Here is a 26,337-nt window from a genome sequence, read left to right on the forward strand (position 1 = left end):
CTCTCTCCCCCCCCCTCTCTCTCTCTCTGTGGATGTGATGCAATCAGCCATTTCAAGGTCCTGCTGCCTTAAGTTCTATGCAACAATGGACCATAATCTGGAATTGGAAGCCAAGTAAATCCGGTCTTAAGTTGCTTTTTCCAGGGTATTTTCTCACAGCAACAGGAAATAACACTAAGACAAATGCCACAAGTAGATTCAGGGTCAAACTCCATAAACACCTTGTCAAATCAGCAACAAATCATACCGCTGGATTCTCTATGTAGTAAACCTTTAAAATACACTCTGTATTGTGTTATTTCTTTATATTATCTTCAACTATTATCTTTCTTAAGTTCAAAAAATAGAAAATGAAAGACATTTCAAGATGTTTTAGAGAAGCAGCTATGCACTGAAATGAGTCAATAGTTAAAAATAAGACGTATATACTAGACTAGCCCAGCCTTATAAGTTCATAGCATTTCAAAGCAATTCTCATGGACAAGCAAGGCTGGTAACCTAAACTTGAATGTATGAGGCAGACAGCACATATACATATTCCTAGAAGCAGAAAATGTTAAAGCTATCCAGAACCATAAACCTCATCTAACCCACATTCTCTAAACTCGAAATACCAATTTGCAAGAAATTAATTGAGTGGGCACAATTATATTACCCCAAGACACAACTAGGAAAGCCAGAAAGAGAAACTGGGTCTACTCAGATGCAGGTTTTGGTGGCAAGAGGCTGCCTAAGCCCAGGAGAACATGGGTCTAACCCCTGTACTATGGCCTCAGTGACATATTCATATAGAAAGTCTCAAGGGAATTTAAGGTTTGTTTTTTTAACCTAAAAGTTCTTGTCAAAAATAGTGCTAAGTGCATAAAATTAAGTTACCAGTTCTTGTAATTCTTAATTGATATCTAAAATATAAAAACTGTACATATTAAAGAGTGCACAAAAAGTGATGCATCAAGATACGACTGCATTATTTAATTTTTAAATCAAATTAAATATCCCTCTCTTCTCAAACATTAATCATTTCTTTATGGTAACAATCTTCAAGATTCTTGTGAATCTTTAAATATACAGTATATTACTGTTATCTATTGTCACACTACTGGGCATTAGCATTCCAGAAATTCTTTTTTTTTTCTTTTTATTAGATACTTTCTTTGTTTACATTTCAAATATTAACCCCTTTCCTCGTTTCTCCTACAAAAACCCTCTATTCCATCCCCCTCCCCCTGCTCAAAAACCCACCCACTCCTGCTTCCCTGTCCTGGCAATCGCCTACACTGGAGCATCGAGCCTTCACAGAACCAAGGGCCTCTCCTCCCATTGATGACCTACTAGGTCACCCTCTGCTACATATGCAGCTGGAGCCATGAGTCCTACCATGTGTACTCTTTGGTTGGTGGTTTAGTCCCTGGGATCTCTGGGGGTACTGGTTAGTTCATATTGTTGTCCCGCCTATTTAAATGTAGGTTAGTCGGTATTGTTCAAGCTTTTCCATTCTTTCCTCCACTGTGTCCCTCCCCTCAAGCAACCATCCATCCACTCTCAGTTCCTGTATGATCAACTTTTTAATGATTTAAGGTGAGACACATGGGACGCCCAACACTCTGTTATGTCACTCATCTCCGCTTCTCTACATGTTGTCACAAATTGAAGGATTTATTGATTTTCATCGTCAAGTAATATTCTTTGACACATACAGACACAGTTCCTTCTTCCACTCCTCAGCAGGTAGGTACTGTTCTATTTGTTGGATTCTATTTGTTGGTTTTTACAAAGAATGCTACAATTAACACAGAGATATGCATGCCCCTTCAACATGTGGATTTCATTTGCCTTGTCTATGTATCAAGGAGTATGACTGCTGGGTCATGTCGTTTTCCTGAGGAGCCTCCATAGTGTTCCACGGTGTTGGTAGTAATCTGCTTTCCCACCAGTAGTGTGTATATCAGGGTCATGTCTCCATCTTCACCAGTACTCACTGTACACATTTTACTAAGGTTTCACTGGGTTTTTTCCGGGGACAGGACCTTTTGGTACTGAGAGTTTTCTACGGCTCCAAATGTATCTTAGGGTTTTCTGGGTTTTGTTGTTGTTGCTTGTTTTCTAGTTTTCTGAAGAATGTTATTAGCATATAAATACTTCACTGCATCTGTGGAATGCTTTGGGTAGCATGGGCATATACTAGCTCCCAAACCCATCAATGCTGACTTGCTCCTCTGATTCAGGAGTTCCTTATGAATCCTGGGAGTTTTGTAGTTTGAGGGCTTAAATAAAGTCTTTAGTCTATTTGTATTTGATTTTTATAAATGGTGAGAGATGGCAGCCTTGTTTCACTTTTCTGCAACATCTCATTCTTGAATGGCTGTTCTTTACTGTGTGTATTACTTGCATCCCTGTCAACATCACCAGGCTGTCAGTGTGTGGGTTTACTTCCAGGCTCCCCTCCACTGGTCTACATATTGTTTTTACACGAGTATGTGCTGTTTTGATGACTGTAGTTCTGCAGCCTACTTGACATCAAGTAGTACATCTCCTGCTTTTTTCATTGGTGTTCAGAGTTTTATATGACTACAAATGTATTTTAGGGTTTTCCGGATTTTGCTGTTGTTGCTTCTGTGGAATGCTTTGGGTAGCACGGACACACACTGGGTCCCACACCCATCAATATCTGTGTATCTGTGTTCTCTCTCATTTCTCCTAATAATGCTTTGTGAAGAAAGCTGTTCTGGTGTATAAATGAGATTTATTATGTGCTTAGAATATAAACCCTCAACAAATGTTACTTCAGCAAACATTCATCCTCTTGGATTCTCCAATTAGTTATGTATCCCCAGTGGCTCACCTTGCTTCTTTTCAGAGTGTCTGTCTTTCAACATCTTCACCTTCAGTCCTGCTCATGCCTATCATAAAGGCACAGGTAAAGATGCATTTCCTTGGCAAACCACTAACTGAATCCCACTGTGATTTAAATTACTTATACTTGCAAACCACAGACTTGCTTACACCTGATTTTTGAAGATTGCTAAGTAGGTATTTCCTGATTCCTTTATATGCCTCCCAAATAAGTTATTGCTAGATTAGCACGCATCCTCACCAAGTATAGAGCTGTTGCCCAACTTTGCTAACTTGCAGATGATAGGCACCTGAGAGAATGTCAGTCATACAGCGTCATCAACAAATGACTCCCAAATGAAAGAACATGAATAAGTATCTCTGGTCAGGAAATCAATCCCTCCAATATATCAAATGCAATGTCCAAAACTGTCTTTTAAAGTGAGACTTTTCATTAAAGTAAATAGATGATTTTCTTAATTTAAATTCTGCAAAAAAAATAATAATAATAATAAAGCCACAATAGATTAATCAATTCAGCATGGCTAAAGACCATGGTTCTCAACCTGTGGGTCACAACCCCTTTGGGATGGGGTTGAATGGCCATTTAACAGAAATCACCTAAGACCATCAGAAAACACAGATATTTATATTATAATTAATAACAGTATACTTTTCATCTTACAGACACAACTGAATGGTAGAATACTGTATTATAGCTTTCCTGAAGCATTATCAAAAGTTTCACCTTTTAGCCAGTTACTATTTACTAAGGAGAAGAGTCCACCATTCGAACCGACAAACACATTTTTTAAAACCTACCCAAAACACGATCTGCTTTCTAAGTTATACAATTACGCCAAGAAGCTACTATAGATTTTACAAAGAATCTGCCACAAGTGACTATTCAGTTAGCTCAACATCTAAAGGAATAAATACTTTGTTTTCCTACTTATGCTAAGCCAGATATCTTTCTATACACATGAAAAGGAGCAATTCAGAATATATAAAAAATGTTTGCTGATTAATCTTAGAAGTTTTATCAAAAATAGAATTGTTTAATATTCAAATATGATCACTAATGATCTTGTTTGATCACTAGAAAGCTCTTGTCTACAGGAACCTGACTGAAGCAAATAGTATGGGGGAAAGAACGGATTTTAGAGACTGTGGTTCCAATACAAGCTCTCCTATGTCTTATCTACTTGACCTCAGGCGAAATACCTAACTTCACTGAGCCTCCATGTTATCTGTAATATGACAAGTATAATTTCTTCCATATATGATTACCATGGAGCTTTAAAAAACACAACATAGCATTCTGCTGTTCAAAATGTCTTTCCTACATTTAATCTGTAACATAGTATTCAAAGCCCTTCAATAATTTCCTTAATAAAATGACACATTCCATTTTCAGAGCACCCAAAATAAAAAAGCTAATGTGTATTTTACTGGTTTTAAGAACAGACAAAGTGCTTAAGAACTTGGTCCAATGTTAATCCAGGTTGGTCGGATGTAGTAACTGCCAGTAAAAAGGGAAAACCCAGCATATTAGTTACTGTCCATTCAATAAAGTAAGGTCATATACCCAGTATACTGACACACTCAAATAACTGCTCAGAAAGCCTTCCTACATGACAAGACATAAAGTGCAAAAGTGCATATGAGCCCTTCTGAATAAGCATAAAATAACTAATAAAACTGAAATTCACTGTCAGGCTCTCTAGGCAGATATTTTCCTTTATAAATACAGCATTCATACATTTATTATGGATATGGGAGATTAAGTCTTTCTTCATCAATAAAATATGTTAAAATAATATAGTGATTTGCCAATATACAAATAAGTATTTAGGGATTTTTAAATGATGGCATGGTTGTTCTTTAATGAACAAATATACAAGTCAACCCAAATTATAATCATACAGGTATATAATTCCAATTACCTGTTAGTCTCTTCCACTGTTAAATATTGAACTTACTCGATTAGAAATACTGTATTAAATAACAAAGGACTTAACTCCAGGATTGAAAACACTATATTTTATCATTATGCATTTATAGTAAAACAGAATAAAGCAACAAAATTACATTCATTTGCAACCTAAATATGACTTATTGAGGGAGGAAATTAAGACAGGGTAGCCATTAGGCTGCTGATAATTTTTAAAGAGAAATTTGTTCCAGGTGACAGACTATTTTTAACTGACAGGGACATATAGAAACATCAAAATTTATAGCCTATAACTTAACTGAGCTGACTCAGTAAGAAAAAACAAACACATCTCTCCCCCTCCCACTTTCTCTAGCCAATGAAGACTAAATATTATAAATTTTATCATAGGAAATAAGTAGCAGTTCTGCATAGCATAAAAAGGAAGCACAGCTGTCAAGATGGCAGTTCTAAGGCACTGAGTTCAGATTGTGGCTCCACTGGAGGTGTGGGTGAGAATCCTACTTCTGACATAAAGGACAAATGATTTTTTTCACTGAAATGTCTATGTACAATTTATATTCTCTTAAAAGTAAAAGAAATTAGGAGCCAGAGATTAAATGACTCAGCAATTCACTTTCAACCTCAGCTCTGATACCACTAAGGCGAAGCAATGATGGATGTACAAATCAAGTACAATGTTCTGTCCACTGAGTATTTCTGTTATACAAAGAAAGCATCATGGATTACCGTCCCCACAGTATATATTTTAAACACTGCTAAGCAAAATTAATGTAAGAATAATAAACAAGTCATAACGATATCAAGATTCTCATCTTACTTCTCCATTTCTTAATGTTGTGATGGTTCCTCTTGCAACACCCATTCTAAATAGTGTTTCTGTGGCCTGTGAATAAATAAAAAGATATGAATAACTAAATGTATGATGTGTACACAACTATATATCTCACCCAAAACTGTAAAATGACAATACTATAACATACTCAGTACCTTCAAGAGTGACAAGTTCTAAATTATCCCCAGAATGCAGCTTTCAGGTTCCGGACTTTAAAGACCTGATGTGAAAGGTTCCTAAAAGTTATTTACATGCTGCATCCTTCTGTGCCAGCATTTCAAATATGTTCACTTAAGAGAGGTGTAACCTTAGCAAAATACAACATTTTGTACGCAATTCAGAAGTTGCTGGTTATTCTGAATGTTATTTTCCAACGAATTCATTCAAACCACTTATCTACTTTACAATACACGGGGGTGGGGATAATTCAGAAATGTCAGAGATTTTCTAAGGAACCGCCAAACTGATTTCCAGAGTGGTTGTACTAGCTTGCTGTTCCACCAGCAATGGAGAAGTGTTCCTCTTTCTCCACATTTTCAACAGCATCTTCTGTCACCTGAGTTTAAAATTGGACATAGTTCTACTGGAAGATCCAGGAATACCACTCCTGGGCATATACCCAAATGATGCTCCAACATGTAATAAGGACACATGCTCCACTACGTTCATAGAAGCATTATTTATAATACCCAGAAACTGGAAAGAACCCAGATGTCCCTCAACAGAGGAATGGATACAGAAAATGTAGTACATTTACACAATGGAGTACTACGCAGCTATTAAAAACAATGAAGTTATGAAATTCTTAGACAAATGGATGGATCTGGAGGAGTGAGTACATATGCTATGTACTTACTGATAAATGGCTATTAGCCCAGAAGCTCAGAATCCTTCTTAGAAGAGTAAACAAAATACCCATGGAAGGAGTTACAGAGACAAAGTTTGAAGAAGAAACTGAAGGAACGACCATCCAGAGACTGCCACACTTGGGGATCCATCCCATAAACCACCACCAAAACCAGACACTATGGCAGCTGCTAACAAGAGCTTGCTGACAGAAGCCTGATATAGTTGTCTCCTGAGGGGCTCTGCCAGTGTCTGGCAAATACAGAAGTGGATACTCACAGCCATCCACTGGACTGGGTCTACTTTGAGGCCTCTGGCTTCTGCTACACTAGCAATACTGGATCCTCACTAGGACTCCTCTCCAGAGGTTACCCTGGTTTTGCCCTATGTCATGGAGACCCTACTTAACCATTAAAAACTCAGATGTGTATCTTCACGAGCTCCAGCAGTCAGGAGAGCAAGCGCAAGCCAGCCCTTGCATGGGCAGCACACTAGAGCTAGCCCTGCTGGCATGGGCAGGTAAGCCAGCCCTGAAGGCATGAGAGCAGGAGAGCTGGATCTACCTATGTGTTGCTGGCTGCAACACTGAGCAAGCAAGCCAGGGCAGTGCTGGAGAGCTCATCCTTGTGGTGCAGGTAGGTGCAGGAGACCTGGTAGACTAACCAGCTCAACTACTACTACCCAGGCCCAGACCTAAGGCTTTGAGTTGGTCACAGTATTTTTTTAAATCTACATCTTAAGTTTTTAATGGTCAGGTAGAAAGTGAGTGGCCAGAAAGGAAGGAGGAACAGAGGTAGTATAGAGACTGAGCAAGAATGAACCTGCAGAGGATGGAGTTACAAGTATGCACAGCACTCTATAAATGGTGCAACAAGGAAAACATAAATAAAACTGAGCTCTCCCTCCTCCCTGCTTTATCTCTGCTTCATCAAATCCTTTTTGCTCCTCTTTTCTCTCTGAATAAAGACAGAATAATCTTGGGAGAACGACAAAAATTACTTTAAGGCAGGGTGACAGTACATAATATATGCAAAAGAATAACAAGGAGATGGAAGAGAGGGAGTTGGCCTGGGAATGAAGTCCAGCAGAGGCTGGAAAACATGCATTGCTGTTGGACTAAATCTAGAATTACAACAAAGGAGACAGACAGCTTACAAGTTGTCAAAGCAAAGCAAGTCTACACATAGGGATATGGGGCATGAGTAGGACTGTCAATTGATAAAGTGAAATTTGTAAATAAGAAGAACCTTTTCTGCATTTATTTAGATGGGAGGTTACAATCCTTAGAGTTCCTATGCAGAAGCCAACACACATAGATCTGGGACATGGAGGAGCTGACATCAAAATGTGAACACAAAAAAAAAATTTTAAAACTGAAATCTTTTAGGACAGTCGGCTAAGTTGCAAAAATACAGCACAATTTCAATATAATTTGGTAAGAGATTCAAAGTAGACCATTGTTGAGAAAGGAGTTATTCACATACTCCCAACATAAATTATACATCAATGAGTTCACCGATAGATTTTACTGAAGCACATAAAACTAGCTGAAAGATCTACTTGTAAAACTGTCACCAATGACGCATTTGCTTTTATTCTACTCTCAGTGACAGGCATGCCAGTGTGCCATACATCTTCCAGTTTCTGTTAAAACCAGACAACTCAGGAAGGTGATTTCATAGAGGAAGCATGGAAAGGCGGATGTAGCAAGCAATCACTTGAGATAAAGTAAACAATGGTTTCTCAAAACCAGATCAAATTACTTTTATGTCTCAAATCACAGATAAAAGAGAAAGCTATCTAGGGAGACGTGAATTGAAGACAAAATTCCTTTTCTTTAGTATCCAAATGAACTTTATCCAAATCTCATCTTTAGTACTCAAATCAACTGACTTGTCACCTCTTGCCACTAGTGGTTTAAGTACATCTCAATCTAACAGCATTCTGCCAGTAAGGCTAAGCTGCCCTGGGTTCTATTGGAAAGCACTGGAGTGTGTAACTTTCCTCTGACCTCTACCTAAAGGGTTTTAATTTACTTGTACCTAAGCCAGTGCTAACAAGTGTGGGAGGGAAATGGATGGGATAGAAGACTGTCAGTACTTATAACTCTCTCACAGAAAACTGCTTTTAAAAATGTACTGCTTCTAGAGTTTTCATTCCACCTAAGACGATTAATACTAACCGTTTATTTGACATTTCCTATGTGACTATGGGTGGGTAGATATCTACAAATTCTTGTTTTAAAACACTATCAAGAAAGACTTTTTATTATTATTTTGTTTGTTTGTTTGTTTTGTTTTTGTTTTTTGTTTGTTTTTTTGTTTTTTGAGACAGGGTTTCTCTGTATAGCCCTAGCTGTCCTGGAACTCACTTTGTAGACCAGGCTGGCCTCGAACTCAGAAATCCGTCTGCCTCTGCCTCTGCCTCCTGAGTGCTGGGATTAAAGGCGTGCGCCACCACGCCCGGCTAAGACTGCGTTTTGTGTTTTGTTTTGTTTTGTTTTTTGTTTTTTGTTTTTTGTTTTTTGTTTTTTGAGACAGGGTTTCTCTCTGTAGCCTTGGCTATCCTGGAACTCACTCTGTAGACCAGGCTGGCCTCGAACTCAGAAATCCACCTACCTCCGCAGGTGCGCCACCCCGCCTGGCAAGACTGCTTTTTAATAACAATACTAGATAAGAAATTCCGTCTCATCGATCCTAGATGTATCTAAGTTTAAGACTGTGAATGTATGTGCCTATGTGTGCATGTGGGAGTGTCAAAAACATCTATAGGAATGTATAGAGAAGAAACAGCAGTAGTAATCTCAGGGGATTTTCTTTATCCTTGATTTTCTAATATTTCTCTCTGTCCATTTGGTGCTCTCTACCTAGGGGGTGGGATATGTCCTACAACTCCAAAGGTCAGCTGAAACTACAGAAGTATCATGCTTTATATGCATATGTACATGTAAGCATAAAATGCTTTCACACATTTTTATGGAAATTTATAACTTCTAAATTAGACATAATATAAAAGGAACAAAAATAATCAAAAAAATTAACAATACCGTTCATGTATTAAATCCTGAATTATAAATTTTCAGAATTTTATACTTAATGTGTTATACCTTTAATAGTTAAATTTAAGCATTGTTTTCATGTGTAACTTATTATAAATATTTTCATTCAGTAATTTTGGATGAGTAACTGGCCAGTAGCTACTTTGGAAGGGGCAAGTTCACATGTGCTTTTGACTGTTTTTCCTATTGTTTCTAATACTCAAGCTTTTATCCTATTTTCTGTAAGAGAAACCACTAGAAAAACTCTCTAACTCACTATTATTAGACGTTCTTAACATGTTTTTCAAAAGTACAGAAGTAAGAGATGTGAGACAGAGAAAAGAGGCCTGCCTGTCCCTGGCACTGCGTGGATAGTAAACCCTGTTAAAGCACTGAGAAATCAAAAGTGGTAATAAGCTCTTTCAATTCCTAGTATAATGATTCCTTTTGATGTACATTTTCTTGCAAATATACAAAAGTGTTGTGAGTTGGAACAATCCAATCCCCAAACTGGCAATGTTGGACTCTCCATTGCTATATTAGTAGTCCCTGACCAAAAATCTCATAGTCAAACAGCTAGCTGGACTTTCAAGTACCAGACCCACACAGAGTGTGTTAACATTCAACTCATGGCTCCAGAAAACTATGCAATAAGAGCAGCTGATTGCTGAAGATCCTTACAGTGAAAACGTGGGCTATATAAAAGAATTTTTACTAACTTTTTGTTGCCCCAAGCTTTGGTAAATTCTAGTGATGTTGAAGACAGCTGAAGGAGCAAAAGGAGCAAGAAACCGAGAAAAAGTGGGGTAAGAACAAAGGAAATGGTAAAAATAGAACAGAAAGCTCAGCATTTGGTTAAAAATCCACATAAAGCCAGAGAAGAAAAATGACAAGACTTAGTCACTGGAAGAATTCCGAGAACTATCAGGCCTGCAGGCAAGCGCTGAAGAGGGTTCACCTCCAGCCCCTATCTAGGACTAAGGAATCACAGGCCAACTAGAAGATGCCACAGCAACTTTTAACAAGAGATCCTACACAAGAGATGTAACATCAGAGGACAGACAGCTGCTGTTGCTGCTGCTGCTCATGCCTGAGAACACAATATGTACAAAGGACAATGATGATAATGGTGAGGAGGAGGAGGGTGGTGGTGGTGGTGGTGGTAGAGGAGGAGGAGTTGAGTATGAAGTATGCGAATTTCCAATTTAGATTCAGATGAGATACCTAATACAACTCCATTTATGTGTCTACAGATATTCTAAAACTCAAATCAACTCAGTGATGTTGAAGTCACACACTCTACCACACTACAATGCAAAGATGCACTAATTTGATGTTTACATTCTGAGCAATGATGACAGGCAAATATGACAAGTCTTTACTTTCCATAATTAAACCATTATGTCTCTGCCACAGCAGAAAACTGTACAGTGAAAACAGTATGATTCAAAACACAATACACTTGAATACGAGCACACTCATTTCATGCAGCATCTGTTAGTGTTGTGTGCCATGACATGCACAGTGCATAGTCTACATGTTTACAATCAGAAAGTCACAACAGGCAACACAGACAAAAACTGCCAAAATACTTTGGCCTCATTGTTAATTAATTTTGAATTAATATTTGGTCACTGAGTAAAAAACTTCTACTGCTTCCAATTTTGCACAGCTCCCATCTCCAGTTACATGCTTGGGGTTGTGAGCACGGCTTAAGCAGCTGAGCTCTGGTGTATACTGGATAGTCTGAGGAAATAAATAGCACACTCAGGAGTTACCCAATGGCAAACAAGCAAAGGAGTCTTACCTGCACTTGCCACTGGCTTTGTTTTTGTTCAAGTCAGCATTTGTTAAGTGAGAAATTTATAAGGCATACTTGAATCTTTACCCCTCAACAACTTATCACACTATATAGTTTGTTGATGTTTTGTATGAGTAAGTGCTCATATACTGGTTGTTTTGGGATGTGTGGTTAACCAGAGTGTGAATAAATATGTCCCAACTGTATTATAACAATATCAAATGTTGAAAATATAATCTGTTGTTAATGAAATCAACTTCTTAGACATCATAAATGTCATAATTTGTTTTCATTCAGAACTTGAGGACTACTTGCTACCCACATGGAGACAATGGGCTCAGGGGCAGTCCAAGGTTATGAGGAAAGTTACTTCTGTTTAGAGATGTGGGCTGGTGAGTTCTCCAGGAATGTAAATGATAAGCAGATGGTTCATTTCCAAATCGAGAGCAACAGTCTGGCTCTAAGGAAGAGTACTTCTGTAAATATATGTCTTATCATGTTCCATTCAGTGTGACATGACGTAATCATGTACCTTGCTATGTTTCTGTCTTCTTTTAGCATAATAAGAGGTACCAAGCAAAAAAACCTATTTCCCCTATAATCCTATTTTCTTCAATTAATCATCACAAAAAATAATATTACAAGCAAAACTACAAGCACAAAACAAGATACAGAGTTCTACTACTTCAATCCTCTTTCAAAACAAGAGCTCTGTCAATTATAGAACTGAATTTTTTCAACCAGAAAACTTAATGTGGTCTCTGAGTTGTTATTTAAAATATTTTTGAAAGTATACAAATTTAACCCATGTAGTAAATAATTGTTAGATGATTAGTCAACAACCTCCCTCCTTCCCTTGCCCCTGTTCTAAGAAATGTTGACTGTATTTAGATAATTTCTCTTGACTTTTAAGCAGACAGTGGTTAATATGGTTTCCATCAGAAATGTCTCCCATAAGCTCATATTTTCAGCAATTGGTCTCCAGGTCTTCCTGCTAGTTTGAAAGCTATGGAGTTTTTAGGAGGAGGGGCCTAACAGGCAGAAATTTGAAGACTAAAATCAGCCCTGGGTCTAGCCTAAGCTGTACTTCCCTGTCTGCTGTCATGTGAACAAGACATCACCTGGTATTTCTACTGTCCATTGTGCTGATCCAAGCTTCCTCTGAAGCCTGAGCCAACAGGCTTTCTCTGGCTTCAGTTTTTTTCCATCAGCTATTTTGAGTCACGGTGCTACAAAGGTAACATCAATATTGGTATATATAAACATGCAATAATTATTCCTTTTGAGACTGATTTTTATACATGATTATAATCCCAGAAATAAGTCATAATAAATAATTCAATTTACAAAGAAAATATATATCCTACATTTAAGAATGGAGGTTGCATTTGGGCTTTAAACATAAAATGTTATCAGTGGGCTCTGGTACGATACTCTTCATCCTTAACTGATTATGCTACTTTAGGTGTTAAACACTTCAAGAGGTGATGCTTACTTTTAAAAAGTAGGTCACTGTGGGTGCGACTTTAAAGGTTATACCATTCCCTACTTCTACACAGACTTTGACATACATGTCTGTCATATACTACCTCACTGCAAGACCCAACACATGTAGCCAACCATTGCACAAATGCTGTACTGCCCACCTTCCTCTCTATACATGGCACTCCTTCATTATTTTCTTCAGTGCTGGCTTGGTATCATGAATTTCTCTAACTTGTACTTGTCTTGAAATATTATTTCTTCATCAATATTGAGGTGGCTTCTTGGATCTAACAATCTTAACTGGTAGTTAGGCACTTTCAGAGCTTGAAATATATCATCCCATTTGTTTTTTAGCATTTAGAGTGTTTGTGATGTGACAACTATGTCATTCTTGAGGTGTTTATCTTTTATGTATGTTGATGTTTTTTTCCTTTACGGCTTTTAATAATGGTTCTTAGCTTTGTATTTTTCTCACCTTGAGTGCTATGTTATTGAGAGGTTCTTCTCTATTCATACCTATTTGGAGGTACTTAATCCTTACGTTCTGATGTCAGTCTCTCTTTTCTATGACAGTTTGTGAAGCTGTTTATACCTTTAGTTTAGATCTCCCTCAGCTTGACCTTCTTACTTAACCTTACTTTAACCTCTTAAATGTATCACAGAGGTCTTGAATTGGTTGGCCATGCTCATTGATACTATATGTCAGAATATATTTTCTCAGTGTGACCCTCTATCCCTAAAATTTACACTCTGCTCCCTTACATCTAATTCTGCTTTCCACGATGTTTGGTTTGCTTGGCTGACTCATTTCCAGCCTGTGCTTGTTTCTTTTTCCAGCATCTAACTTCCATGCTAAACTTGCCTCCATGGTTCTTCATTTCCCTTCCAATTGACTTCCAATTACATTCATCTTGCTAACTCTTGAACAGCTCTAGAATTGATACTGACTTTATTCATTTGTTTCTGTGATAGTTTATTCTTTCAAAAATTGTATTTATTTTTACCACAAGCATACATAGTGCCCGTAGAGTTCAGAAGATGGCACTGGATCCCCTGAAACTGGAGCTATGGACAGTTATGAACTGAATCCAGGAACTCTACAAAAGTAACAAGTATTCTTAACACTGAACAATCTTCCCAGTCAACTCCCTTTTTTTTTTTCTTTTGGTTTTTTTGAGACAGGGTTTCTCTGTGTAACCCTGGCTGTCCTGGAACTCACTTTGTAGACCAGGCTGGCCTCGAACTCAGAAATTCGCCTGCCTCTGCCTCCCGAGTGTTGGGATTAAAGGCGTGTGCCACCACGCCCGGCTCCCAGTCAATATTTTTTTTTTTTTTATTATATGTAAGTACACTGTAGCTGTCTTCAGACACTCCAGAAGAAGGAGTCAGATCTTGTTACGTATGGTTGTGAGCCACCATGTGGTTGCTGGGATTTGAACTAGGGACCTTCAGAAGAGCAGTTGGGTGCTCTTACCCACTGAGCCATCTCACCAGCCCTCAATATCCTCTTTGAAAGTAGGACTTTCAGTCTGGCGGTTCCTCAGAAAATTGGACATAGTACTACCAAAGGACCCAACAATACCTCTTCTGGGCATATACCCAAAAGATCTTCCAACTGGTAATAAGGATATGTTCATAGCAGCCTTATTTATAATAGCCAGAAGCTGGAAAGAACCCAGATGTCCCTCAATAGAGGAATGGATACAGAAACTGTGGTACATTCACAATGGAATACTAGTCAGCTATTAAAAACAATGAATTTATGAAATTCTTGGGCAAATGAATGTATCTGGAGGATATCATCCTTTGTGAGGTAATCCAAGCACAAAAGAAGACACTAGATATGTACTCACTGAAAAGCGGATATTAGCCCAGAAACTTAGAATACCCAAGATACATTATGCAAAACACAAGAAAACCAAGAAGGATGACCATCGTGTGGATACTTCATTCCTCCTTAGAATAAGGAACAAAATACTCATGAAAGGATATAGGTACAGAGTCAAAATTTAGAGCTAAGATGAAAGAATGGACTATCCAGAGACTACCCCATCCAGGAATCCATCCCATCATCAGCCACCAAACCCAGATACTACTGCACATGCCAGCAAGATTCTGCTGAAGGGACCCTGATATAGCGGCCTCTTGTGAGGCTATGCCAGTGCCTGGCAAACACAGAAGTGGATGTTCACAGCCAGCTATTGGATGGAACACAAGGTCCCCAATGGAGGAGCTAGAGAAAGTACCCAAGGAGCTGAAGGGGGAATGCAACCCTGTAGGTGGAACAACAATATGAACTAACCAGTACCCCCTGAGCTCGTGTCTCTAGCTGCATATGTAGCAGAAGATGGCCTAATCGGCCATCACTGGGAAGAGAGGCCCCTTGCTCTTGCAAACTTTATATGACCTAGCACAGGGGAAGGCCAGGGCCAAGAAGTGGGAGTGGATGGGTAGGGGAACAGGGGCAGGGGGAGGGTATGGGGAACTTTCGGGATAGCATTTGAAATGTAAATAAATAAAATAATAAAAAAATATATTTTAAAAGTATTTGATTTTTTTCTGGATTTTCAGCTAGCGCATTATCTTTGGACTGTGACACTGAGGAATTGTGACCTGTCACAGTGACTCTGTCTCACAGTATTCTGTTCCTCTGCTGTTTTACATGGTCCACCTACTGTGTGCCTCATCTCAATGAGGCTCCCAGGGACTCTTAACTGCAGTAACAAGTAGTATGCACTGACAGCAGTTCCACAGATAACTTGCAGTAGAGCACATTTGTTTACTTCGTTGTGTCCCTAATAAAGTTCACAGGCAGTGGCACTGTAGTACTATTGACTAGGGAAGATGGTGTGTGTGTGTGTGTGTGTGTGTGTGTGTGTGTGTGTGTGTGTTACATTTAGGATATCAATAATTACATAATGAAATGAGAAGGGAATGGAAAAGAGGGGAAGCAGAAGATTATGAATGAAAAGACTATCTAGGTTAGATATATAAAAAGTACTAAAAGAATTTGTAGAGTCAGTACAGAGAAACAAAGTATTGTGTTTCACATCCAGAACAAGTAGCTGAGGTGCCTATTTAACATATCAAAGCTGACCTGGTCTCCAGGTTCTCCCAGTGTCCCTCAGTCCCTACCTACTATAAAGTATGGCTGACCTATCAGCACCCTACTCTGAACTTTCCAGCCCTTCTCTCCCCCAGAAGCTCTTCCTATATAATCCACACATTTTGATTTTCTGGTGTCTCATTCTCTCTGCTCTCTCTCTCATTTCTCGCCCTCCTCTCCCTCTTTCCCTCTCTCTCCCTGTTTCTCTTTCTCTCTGCATGCATAGCTCTTTCTCCCCTGCCTCCCTGTCTGCATGGTTATTTCTCTGACTTCCTCCTGTGAGATGAGGGAACACCCCACCCACAGAGCAGCCCACAATAAACATGTCTTTATATTCTCAGTTTGGCTTCAATTAGCTTATTTCACTGGCAGAGAAAAGCAATCAGAAAGTACACTTGTAAAATCCTATTTATGTAAGATATAAGCAAAACAAACTAAACAATTAAAACATAAAATAAAGATACAAATAAAAAACATGAAGCAAAAGCATAATCTCAGAATTTCTTAATAGTTGAAATGTAGTTTCCCCTTCTTCCATGACTACTGCATTCTCAGAGCGAGGAGTGCTAGATTCAATAATTTAAACACGGTAAGTCTCTGTGTCCTTCCCAATGGGATTTGTGTGGGAGCTTTACATTCTACCAGGATTCCCTGATCTAAGGTACCCCATAAACCACTTAAAACTTTGTTTGGAGGATCATTCATACAGGGCTTTCTGCACCACCTGTGGTTTTGAAGAGATTTAGAGAGGCCTTTTGTCACTGGAGAAGAAAAGTTTCTTCTCATTCATGCCTGTCAGGAAACTGTACTCCAAGGTGAATAATGCAATTCTGTAGTTCAATGTAGTTCACCAAGGTAGATAGTGAGTGGCTTCTTCATAGGCTAATGACTCCTGGGCATCCATTAAATATCTAAGATTTCGGCCCATACTTCTGGCTGTCTCCACATCCTAATCTACTGTGGATAACATTCCACATACAGGTAGTCATTGCTTCTCTGCCTCCCAGTCCGTTTCTCTAGCTCATTGCTTTAGTGGTACCCATGTCCAAGACAGAAGAATGCCACCCCAAAGACTCAGCACCTACGTGGGGCCTGAGTTAAAGAAGGTCTGCATGGTGGCTGCTTATGTCCCTCTACAGTGTGAATTACATCTAGACATCTTTTTTTTCTTTAGCTCTTCCCCAACAGGCTGTTTTTGTCTTATCTTCACTTTTATTTCACTGAGTCACAAAGAAGTGACATATTTTCATTTTATTTAAAGAAATTCCTTTCATATCATATAGTCCAATGATACTTTTCCCCTCCATAGCGCAGATCCTTCCTACCCATGCAGCTAATCTGCCATCTTACCTGGATATCCATGGGCTCTAATACTGTTAACAGAAAACTAAGAAACTAGAAACCAAGAGTTTCGTTAGACTACAAATCAGACCTACAGTCAATTCTCTATCAATTCAGAAAAACAAATTATTAAAAAACCCTGGAAACGGACATGAAAAAGTCAAAATAAGATTCTAGATAGGTACTCATGTGCATAGCTGGAGTAGTTTACCTATTTGGATGTAAGAAATGTTACAAGTTGCTCCTGCCTGCCTGCTTCCAACACCAGTTCCCCTAATCTACTTTGTTTCTGACACTGTCTGAAACCACATTTATACTATTGCTTTCTAGCACTAGACATTCATTTTTCATTGAGTTCAAGAATGCCTAAACAAAGGAAACTTACAAGGATAAGTACCTGGAGGTACAGAAATAAGATAAATGCTGAAAGGGCAAAGGGGAAACAATTCACCTATCAATTTAGCGTATCTGACCCAACACAGGTAAGGAAAAAAGTGTCTGGGGTCCTTACTTGAACTCAAAAAAATTTACTTTACTGAAGACTGAAGAGCAACATCTTAAACTGCCATTTTTATAGAATTTATTTTATATAAATTTACATATTTATTTGTTACTTACTTAATAACAGGCCTATATACTCTACTAAATTACTACTCACCACTGTGTTAAAGTTGCCTGTATATATAAATACCTGTTTATTAATTACTTAACTTTCTCTACTAAGCTACCATTCACTGCTAACTGTGTTAAAGAATTATACAAGGTCCACACTGTAGAGAAAATGGGGGAAGAGAGAAAACAGAAATCTCTGAAGAGAGTCAGTAAAGTTCCCAATACTAATGCATAGGTGGCAAAATCTGAAGGCCATGAATCTTCATCAGCCCCACCAAGTCTGTCTGCCGCAGGTCAGGAGGCAGCCACGCAGAGCAAGGGCAATGAACAGAGGCTTTAGTGTTTGGATTAATTGAAGCCGATTTGCAATTGTGGCAATTAACTGGTCAGTTCACACTAACTCAACATAATGCCCACCATTCTCCTCAGACACTAATCCAGACTGTTTCACAGCCCATACATAGCGATGGAATAGAGAATCCTTTAAGTCACAGGAACAAGATTACCTTGTTACATACTTAACAAGGTAAACAGGAGGCAGAAGCGATGGAAACGGCCCCTTGTTTCACCTACAGCCCCATCTACCTGAGGTCCTGAAATGAAGGTCAGTGTCCAGTCAGTCTCTATCACCAGGACCTTCCACCATCCCTTGCATGTAGTCTGCCTAGAAGTCAGTTATTTCCATCATAAATTACACTAACAAGAATTAAGAATTCAAAATAAATGTTATAAATACATACAGTATATATGTCTACTTAGTAATTAGAACCAATATTCTCTAAATGTGACGTTTCCTTCTAGTCTAATTAAGTGTTCACACTCTAGAGATGATAGGAATTCACTTTAACAATTTATAACACAAAAAATGTATTTTAAATACAGTCAATAAATTCCTTTCTACTGCAATGCATGTGTGTGTGTGTGTTTGTACATATATATATATATATGCAGGGTGCTAATAAAGACTAAATGACTAGCATTTCTAAATCTATATATTTTCAGCAAAATTAAGTTTACCTTTAAAAAAAGCAAAGTATACCATATGAACTTTCTCATGATAAAGTAATATAACTGTTTAGTAACTTTTAATGAAAAGATGTCATTACCTTAACAAAAGATATTAAACTATAAGGGCAAAATAAAAAATACATTCTGATCCTACTTCATATATAAAAAGAAACATTTATATAGAGTTCTAAAAGACAGCTATGAAAATCAAGTTTTAATAGAGTACTAATAAAGATGTTTAAACCTATTTTTCAAGATGAATAACCAAGCATTTTATTGATACTATGAATTAACATACTATATTGCTTTACATTATAAAAGTTCAAATCACATTCATAAAATGTTCTAACTTAAAAGATTTTGACTGTAATGAACTTAAAGCAGCTCAAATGCATCTGGAACTCAGGTTACAACCCTTCTAGCCTTGTGTCCCCTAACATGACCTAACACTCACAGGTGTTTCCACAGTTAGAACAGCTAATGTAACTCCAGCTATAATTCATATGTCCTTTCCAGCCAAAAGGGGACTTCCATACAATTCAGGATAATTTCTATTAACAAAAAAAGTAATTCTAATATTTTTACAACTACATGCAAAACTATGCTGGAATGTGGTGTACTGCAGATATCAAAATACTGCTGTTTTGTGAAAACTAAGAAAGGCCTTGTGGAAACTACAGAGAGAAAAGTATAAATTCCAGAAAATGACTGAAAAATTTGTTTTGTTAAGAATAAAATACATTAGTATAAATCTTACATGTTAACAAAAGTGTATTTTTATCTAAATAAACTTCTGTGAAACTCAATCAAATTTAGTTCATAAGACATTTATATATAAATGCTTTAAGTCTCTTACAATTCATAGAAGTATCTGAGAACAGATGGACTGGGAGCTTCTAGAACAACTGTTCACAAACCTTAGTTATTTCTTCCCTAGCTGGAATAACTATTATAAAATACAAGTGGCATTATATCATCGTACATCCTTAATGTCCAATAGTCTCCTACACCAAAAAGCTAACTACTTTACCATGGCCACCAAAGTCTTAAATATGATCAGGCTTTTGCCTTTCTTTCTAATCTCATTTCAAACCATTCTGTCAGGGTCTACCAGTGACTTTGAATATAACAAAATGAGCCAAGTTCTTCCTTGACCTTGAACTTATGTTCACTCTCCTGAAACATTCTCACAGAAGTTTGTTTGTTTGTTTTTAAGATTTGGGTTCTATGCCAGCTAGATTAATCCAGTGTGATAAAGGCATATAACATACACCTAAGAACCTGACATCTATTCATCTATCCCCAGGATCCATAATGGCAGTGAGAACCAACTCCCACAAGTTGTTCTCTGACCCCAGACACTGGGGACTTGAAATCATCCTCATGAAGAGCTAAACCAAGACATTAAGAGTAATGGATTATAATGGCTACCATTAAAACTTGACACAACTTAAGATTACTTGCAAAGAAATCTCAAGTAATTATCTCCATCAGTTTAGTCTGTAGGCATATCTGTGTGGATTTGTCTTGACGTTTAATTGTTATAGGAAGATTCAGCCCCTTGTGGGTGACACTATTCCCTGGGTAAAAGGTCCTGATAAAAAACAAAAGAAAGCTAGAAACAAAATCAAATCAATAGTGCACTTGTTTCTATCGACTACAGATCATGGATGCAACGCTTTGAATTCCTGCCTTGACTTTGCCTCAGCAAAGGACTATGACCTGGAACTGTAAGCTAAACACTTTCCTCTCCAAAGCTGCTTTGATCAGGGTGTTTTATCACAGAAACAGAAATGAATTTAGAGCTGCTATATGTAACTAGGATACAAGCCTACTCCAAGTGTTAGAGAAGGAAACAGAGAGTAGAAGAGAGAAAAACTCTTAACATCTGGTTCCAAATGTGGATTCAAATCTTAGATTTACTATTTGCTACCCATGTAATATGAGTCTCAGTGACTTAATTCAGTAATATCATCATTCGTAAGCTGCTACTTGAAAATTCAACAATATAAAAGACATTAAAAACAAAGCAAAGCATCAATAAGGCCTCAATAAACTTTAATTCATACCCTGTTTCCAAAATAGAGTATGAGTTTAATGAAAGAATAAATAAAAGTCAGCTCTGACAGGAGTCAGAAAATAGATGAGCAAGATTGTTCCCCTGTGTATTCTGCAAGGCTCACACACAGGAATAGCTTTTATATTATTTTTAAAGTTGACTATTGGGCTGAATATTGTCCCAGTAAAACAATATGGTGCTAGGACGTGTGAATGTGAAATTACTGGAAACAGGATCTCTGCAGGTATAAAAGTTAAAGATGAACTGCACTGAGCTGAGCACTAAATCGAATGACTCACTGATATCTTTATGTGAGAAAGGAAAGAGGGTTCATTTACAGAATCATGCAGTCATAGAACAAAAAGCAGCAGAATGACTCAGGGCAGAGATTTAGAACAATCCAGTGACAAGGCAGAGAACAGCAATTACTGCAAGGAGCCGCCAGAAGCTGTCAAGAGTGCAGAGAGGATTCCCAAACTGAGACCTCAGAGACAGCAAGGTCCTGCAACACACAGCATTTAGCTTCTAGTCTCCAGAATCAAAAAGAAACAAATGTCTGTTGTAATGAGCCATTTAATGTGTGTGGTTATTTGCTATGACAGCCCTGGACGATAACAAATATTTCTAAAAATCAAAACCGAAAGGATGCTATTTCTCTTGACATGTTAAAATTATAAAATTTCAAGTTTCAGTGTCTGTAAACAAAGTTTTATTGGAATGCAACCATGTTCGTTCATATATATATATTTTCCCTAGGGGTGTTTTGTCCTATGCTAGCAAAGCTGAAATTGACATAGAGATCACATGACCTACATAGCTAGCAAAACCAACCATCTGAATCTAAAAACAAAGGCTTGCCCATTCCTAGGCCTGAGCGCAAATGCCTAGGGCAGGAATGATCAGCTTCTTAGACTGGATACCAAGGAAATATGCCCAAGTAGTGGCTAACTAAAAAATGTAAATGAACGGACAAGAAGGAACTAGAGACTTTTATCATGAGAAATGGCTTAAAGTTTTGAAATAGAGCAAGACTTACAGAAAGCATAGTAAAACACAAAGAAATTATCAATAATAGTCTGATGGGTTTAAAAAATAAATTTATATGACATCAGTCATCAGTTATGAAGGAACTATGTATAATGGAAAGAATAAAACTAATGATTTCTTTTACTATGTACAAATCAGGCAGAAAATATCCACTTGAAATCTTCTGGAAATACAATCAAGTAGATGTCTGAATACACATGCCCTAAGTCTTTGTAATCTTAAACATTCATATGTATCAAACCAGTTAAGACAATTCAACTAAATACATCCAAAATAAATGTCATGATTTAATGGTATTTAAATAATTAATTTAATTTTCTAATATCTGGATTCAATTAGGTTCAGGAAAGTTTCAAGAGGGCCACCCAGTAATAAACACAAAATAAACTATGTCTGCTGTCCTGTGAGTGATAACTTTTACGGCTACCAAAGTTTCAGATGTCAGAGTAATGACTTCCATACTCTGATTAAAATGCAAATTGAAGCCACATGTTATAGAAGGGAGGTTTCAATGTCACTGTTTTCTTATTTTAAACATAATAAAGCTGTAACGGCCAACAATCACCCACATGAATTCTGTCATTTCCAAGTATAGATTTTACATTCCAAACTACAGTGAGGAATGTACTTATGTCATATATAAACATACGTATTGTATGCATGGGATATGTACATCATTGACTAGAAAAGAGGAAAACCATATCACAGAATGAACATTTGTTTCTTTAAGACTAACTAACAACTGGCAAGTAAATTTAAAGTCTCTTTCTTAAACCACTGATTTAAATGCTAAAGGAACAAAAATTACCTTTTAGCTATATTAATAAAATATATATCAGTTAGTATGCTTAACAAAACTTGGGGTAATGAGGTGGACCAGTAGGTAAATGCAGACACACCGGAGGCCTAAATTCAGTCCTGGGACCACATAGAAGCACAAAACTGACTCCTGCAGGCCGCTCCCCACCTCCATATGCACACAGTAGCAGCATGTATGCACTCGCACAGACACACACACACAATATAAACAGAGATGAGAGAGAAAGCTTCAAATGACAAATTCTGTACCAATAAATTTAAAGCTGATAAACTTTTAAGACTATGTCATACCATTCTCTCAAATCTAGATTAAGACTCAAACATTTTCATCATAAATTTAAATATGGCAGGCTTTACCTTTTTTGTGATCAACTAAAAATGCTATGTGAATAAAACTTGCCACTAACGAAAAATTTGAAAATAAATGTAAAATTTTCTTATAAATCAATACCCCCAGAAAATGAATCACAAATATTCTAATCAAACGTATTTCTAAATTTAGTTATCTAAGGTGAGCTAGATACAAAATATTAATAGAAACATCATTCCAATAGAATCATTACATTTAAGTCATTACACAATTTGTAGACCTCAAAAGTAGCAGGAGCAATGTAAAGGCAGAAGTATAAAAGCAAAGGTGACACCAGTCATACTCTATAGCTTCGTGCCATAGGCAGGAAACAGAGAAGCAATAAACCATAGCTCTCTTGCTGCCCTGACACTTGTGGTCCTCCTGCCTCAGCCTCCTAAGTACCGTGATTACAGACTGGATTCTCAAGTGAGGTTTTTGGTTTTACTTCTATTTTTTTCTCCAAGAGAGCCTTCATGAAGAGTAAGCTTCAGTCTGAAATCGCCTGTCCTTGACTCCGTTTTACTGTGCATGGAAACCCAGACCGCTGTGCCTTCAGAATTACAGCCATCCCACCATTGTCCCTCAGCACTTGCTGATGCTATTTGATTACATCTGTATTTTCTCTGGATGCTTCCAAAAAGATTCCTCCACCCCTACAGTTCTAAAACCCCACCTGAATGTGGCAAATGAGTCAGGTTTTTTTTTTTTTTTCATTCATCTTGTTCAACATTAAGTTGGTTTTACAATGTGTGAACTAATGGCTTTCTTCATTCAAGGAAATTATATCCAATTATCTGTGTACTCTTTCCTTGTCATCTTATTTTCTCTTCACTAAATTTCTCCTCTGTCTAGTCTGGCTTTTCTCTTTATGGTCTTTTGGTGTTTCACATCTCCACCTAGGTTCTACGTTTACAGCAACAACTTAAGCTTTACTGCTCTACCTCATTATCATGGTTGTTTCTAATCAATTATTTTGTTTATACCAAAGAACTTAGGTCTTTTACTTCTTCTGTAACTGTTTATTGTATTCTTGTTTAATAATTGCTATCATTTTTCAAAATTATTTAAAAACTTGATGAGGGGCATTAACATAGCTCTGGATTTTATGGGGTTTCTTTCTAAAATCAAATGTTTATTCAACAATAGCTTTCTGTTTTGTAATGTTTGGTTTTCTTCAAATGTCTCTTAATATTGACTTATTATTCATGTTTAAGGTGAAAATTAGATTCACACAATCACATGTACATGATTGAATGTAAATTTGTAAAATAAAATGCCCACTTCACTTATGGAGTTAACTTTCCTCTGAAGAAATGAAAACTGGAATAAAACATAAGCTGGGAAAGGTAACTGGCAAAGCTCACTCTCCCAGGATGAGAAAGAGCAGATAAGTAAGCAAGCTGGATGTGGAGACTTTCCAACTGCTTAAATCCTTCAATACTTTTATTCTTGGACGGAGTTATTCTGCACCATCCAACTTTTCCCTCCCATCCCTAAGGGGAATGACTCCACTCTTCCAGATACATCCCATTAATTAATATGTCCTGACCTTTCCTAAGCCCCTAGACTGCCTCGTCAGAGTTCCAACAGGAAGACTGGTTCCAAACCTCTTATAACAGTCACTTGAATGTGCCTTATCCCTCTCTGGATTTTTATTTCTGGTGACACTATTAGGATTCCAGATTCCAACTTCATCAAAGTTTCTGGTTTCTTCTATTATCTTTAAAAATTCCTTTTAACATATTCACTACTATGTCATTGAGACTTGAAGGAACAGGTTAACAGGCAGAAGTAGTAAATGATGGACCAGTATACAATCTCCTTCCAAGATGTATCCTCTTAATGGCCAAGCTTGCATCTTCCCAGTATTACAATCTGTATTTCACATGCAGATGCAAGAAAGCGCATCTCACATCACTTTCATTGATTAGCCTATTATTGTTTGTTGGCCATGTTTGCTTTCTAGGGAAGAAAGCTCAATTATATTCACAAGATAGTTTCTGAAAGTTATTATTTTTTTGTATTTTATCAATAGTATAAGAAAAAAGAGTCCATCCCATCATCAGCCACCAAACCTAGATACTAATGCTCATGCCAGCAAGATACTGCTGAAGGGACCCTGATATTGCGGCCTCTTGTGAGGCTATGCCAGTGCCTGGTAAACACCGAAATGGATGCTCACAGCCAGCTACTGGATGGAACACAGGGTCCCCAATGGAGGAACTAGAGAAAGTACCCAAGTACCTGAAGGGGGCTGCAACCCTGTAGGTGGAACAACAACAGGAACTAACCAGCAACCCCGGGGTTTGTGTTTCTAGCTGCATATGTAGCAGAAGATGACCTAATCGGCCATCAGTGGGAATAGAGGCTCCTTGGTCTTCCAAACTATATATGACCTAGCACAAGGCAAGGCCTGGGCCAAGTAGTGGGAGTGGGTGGGTAGGGGAACAGAGGTGGGGGGAGGGGTATGGGAAACTTTCGGGATAGCATTTGAAATGTAAATAAAGAAAATAATAATAATTAAAAAAAAGAAAAATTTAATTATTAAGGAATTAAAATATGCACTTCCTTTGTCATGAAAAAACATTTCTCAATTCCTCTACTCTACCTCCATAGTAGAATGCAATTATTAAAAGCATCTATCTGTTAAATCTTGAAAAGTGGTTTAGTTACAGTTATATAACATTTTAAACTCCTTGAAAGACATTTACAATTTACATTACACCAATAACCATATATTCATTTCATTCAAACTACTACAATCATAAAAACAGAACACCAACTGCTTTTTAATCATTTTATTATATGTCTATGCAAATAAAAAGACAAGAGAACTGAAGAGTTAAAACAAATGTGTCTCAAGTACGTAAATTAAGTTTAATTCCTTAGGTATTATAAAATCATATTAAAATATAAGAATGTTTGCCTCGATATAAGGATGTTTCATGCCTTCATGGTATGTACTTCCCTAATAAATACCTATCCTAAAAATGCAGACACTATCATCCATGCAATGAAGACTTCACAAACTAGACTATAACCATCATACAAAACAAAACCAAACAGTGACTGACATGGCCCTGTGTGCTGTTAAGACTTGCCTGTGTTATTAAGTTTCTTTTCATGGGGCACTATCATGGTACCTTCACACAATTTAAAATATGAGCAAGTAAGATGGTATGACCAAGATCCCTGTACAGCCA

General features: G+C 37.5%; 1 protein-coding gene across 1 annotated transcript in view; it reads right to left on the reverse strand.

The window, feature by feature from the left end:
- Tmem135 (transmembrane protein 135) overlaps positions 1-26,337 on the reverse strand; it is a 186,545-nt gene that overhangs the window by 97,754 nt on the left and 62,454 nt on the right. Inside the window, exon 5 of the mRNA XM_021194415.1 lies at positions 5,607-5,672. Coding sequence (XP_021050074.1) covers positions 5,607-5,672 — 66 coding nt within the window. The remainder of the gene's footprint in view (positions 1-5,606; positions 5,673-26,337) is intronic.

This window comes from Mus pahari, chromosome 1 (genome assembly GCF_900095145.1).
Source record: "Mus pahari chromosome 1, PAHARI_EIJ_v1.1, whole genome shotgun sequence".
Classification (NCBI taxonomy): Eukaryota; Metazoa; Chordata; class Mammalia; order Rodentia; family Muridae; genus Mus; species Mus pahari.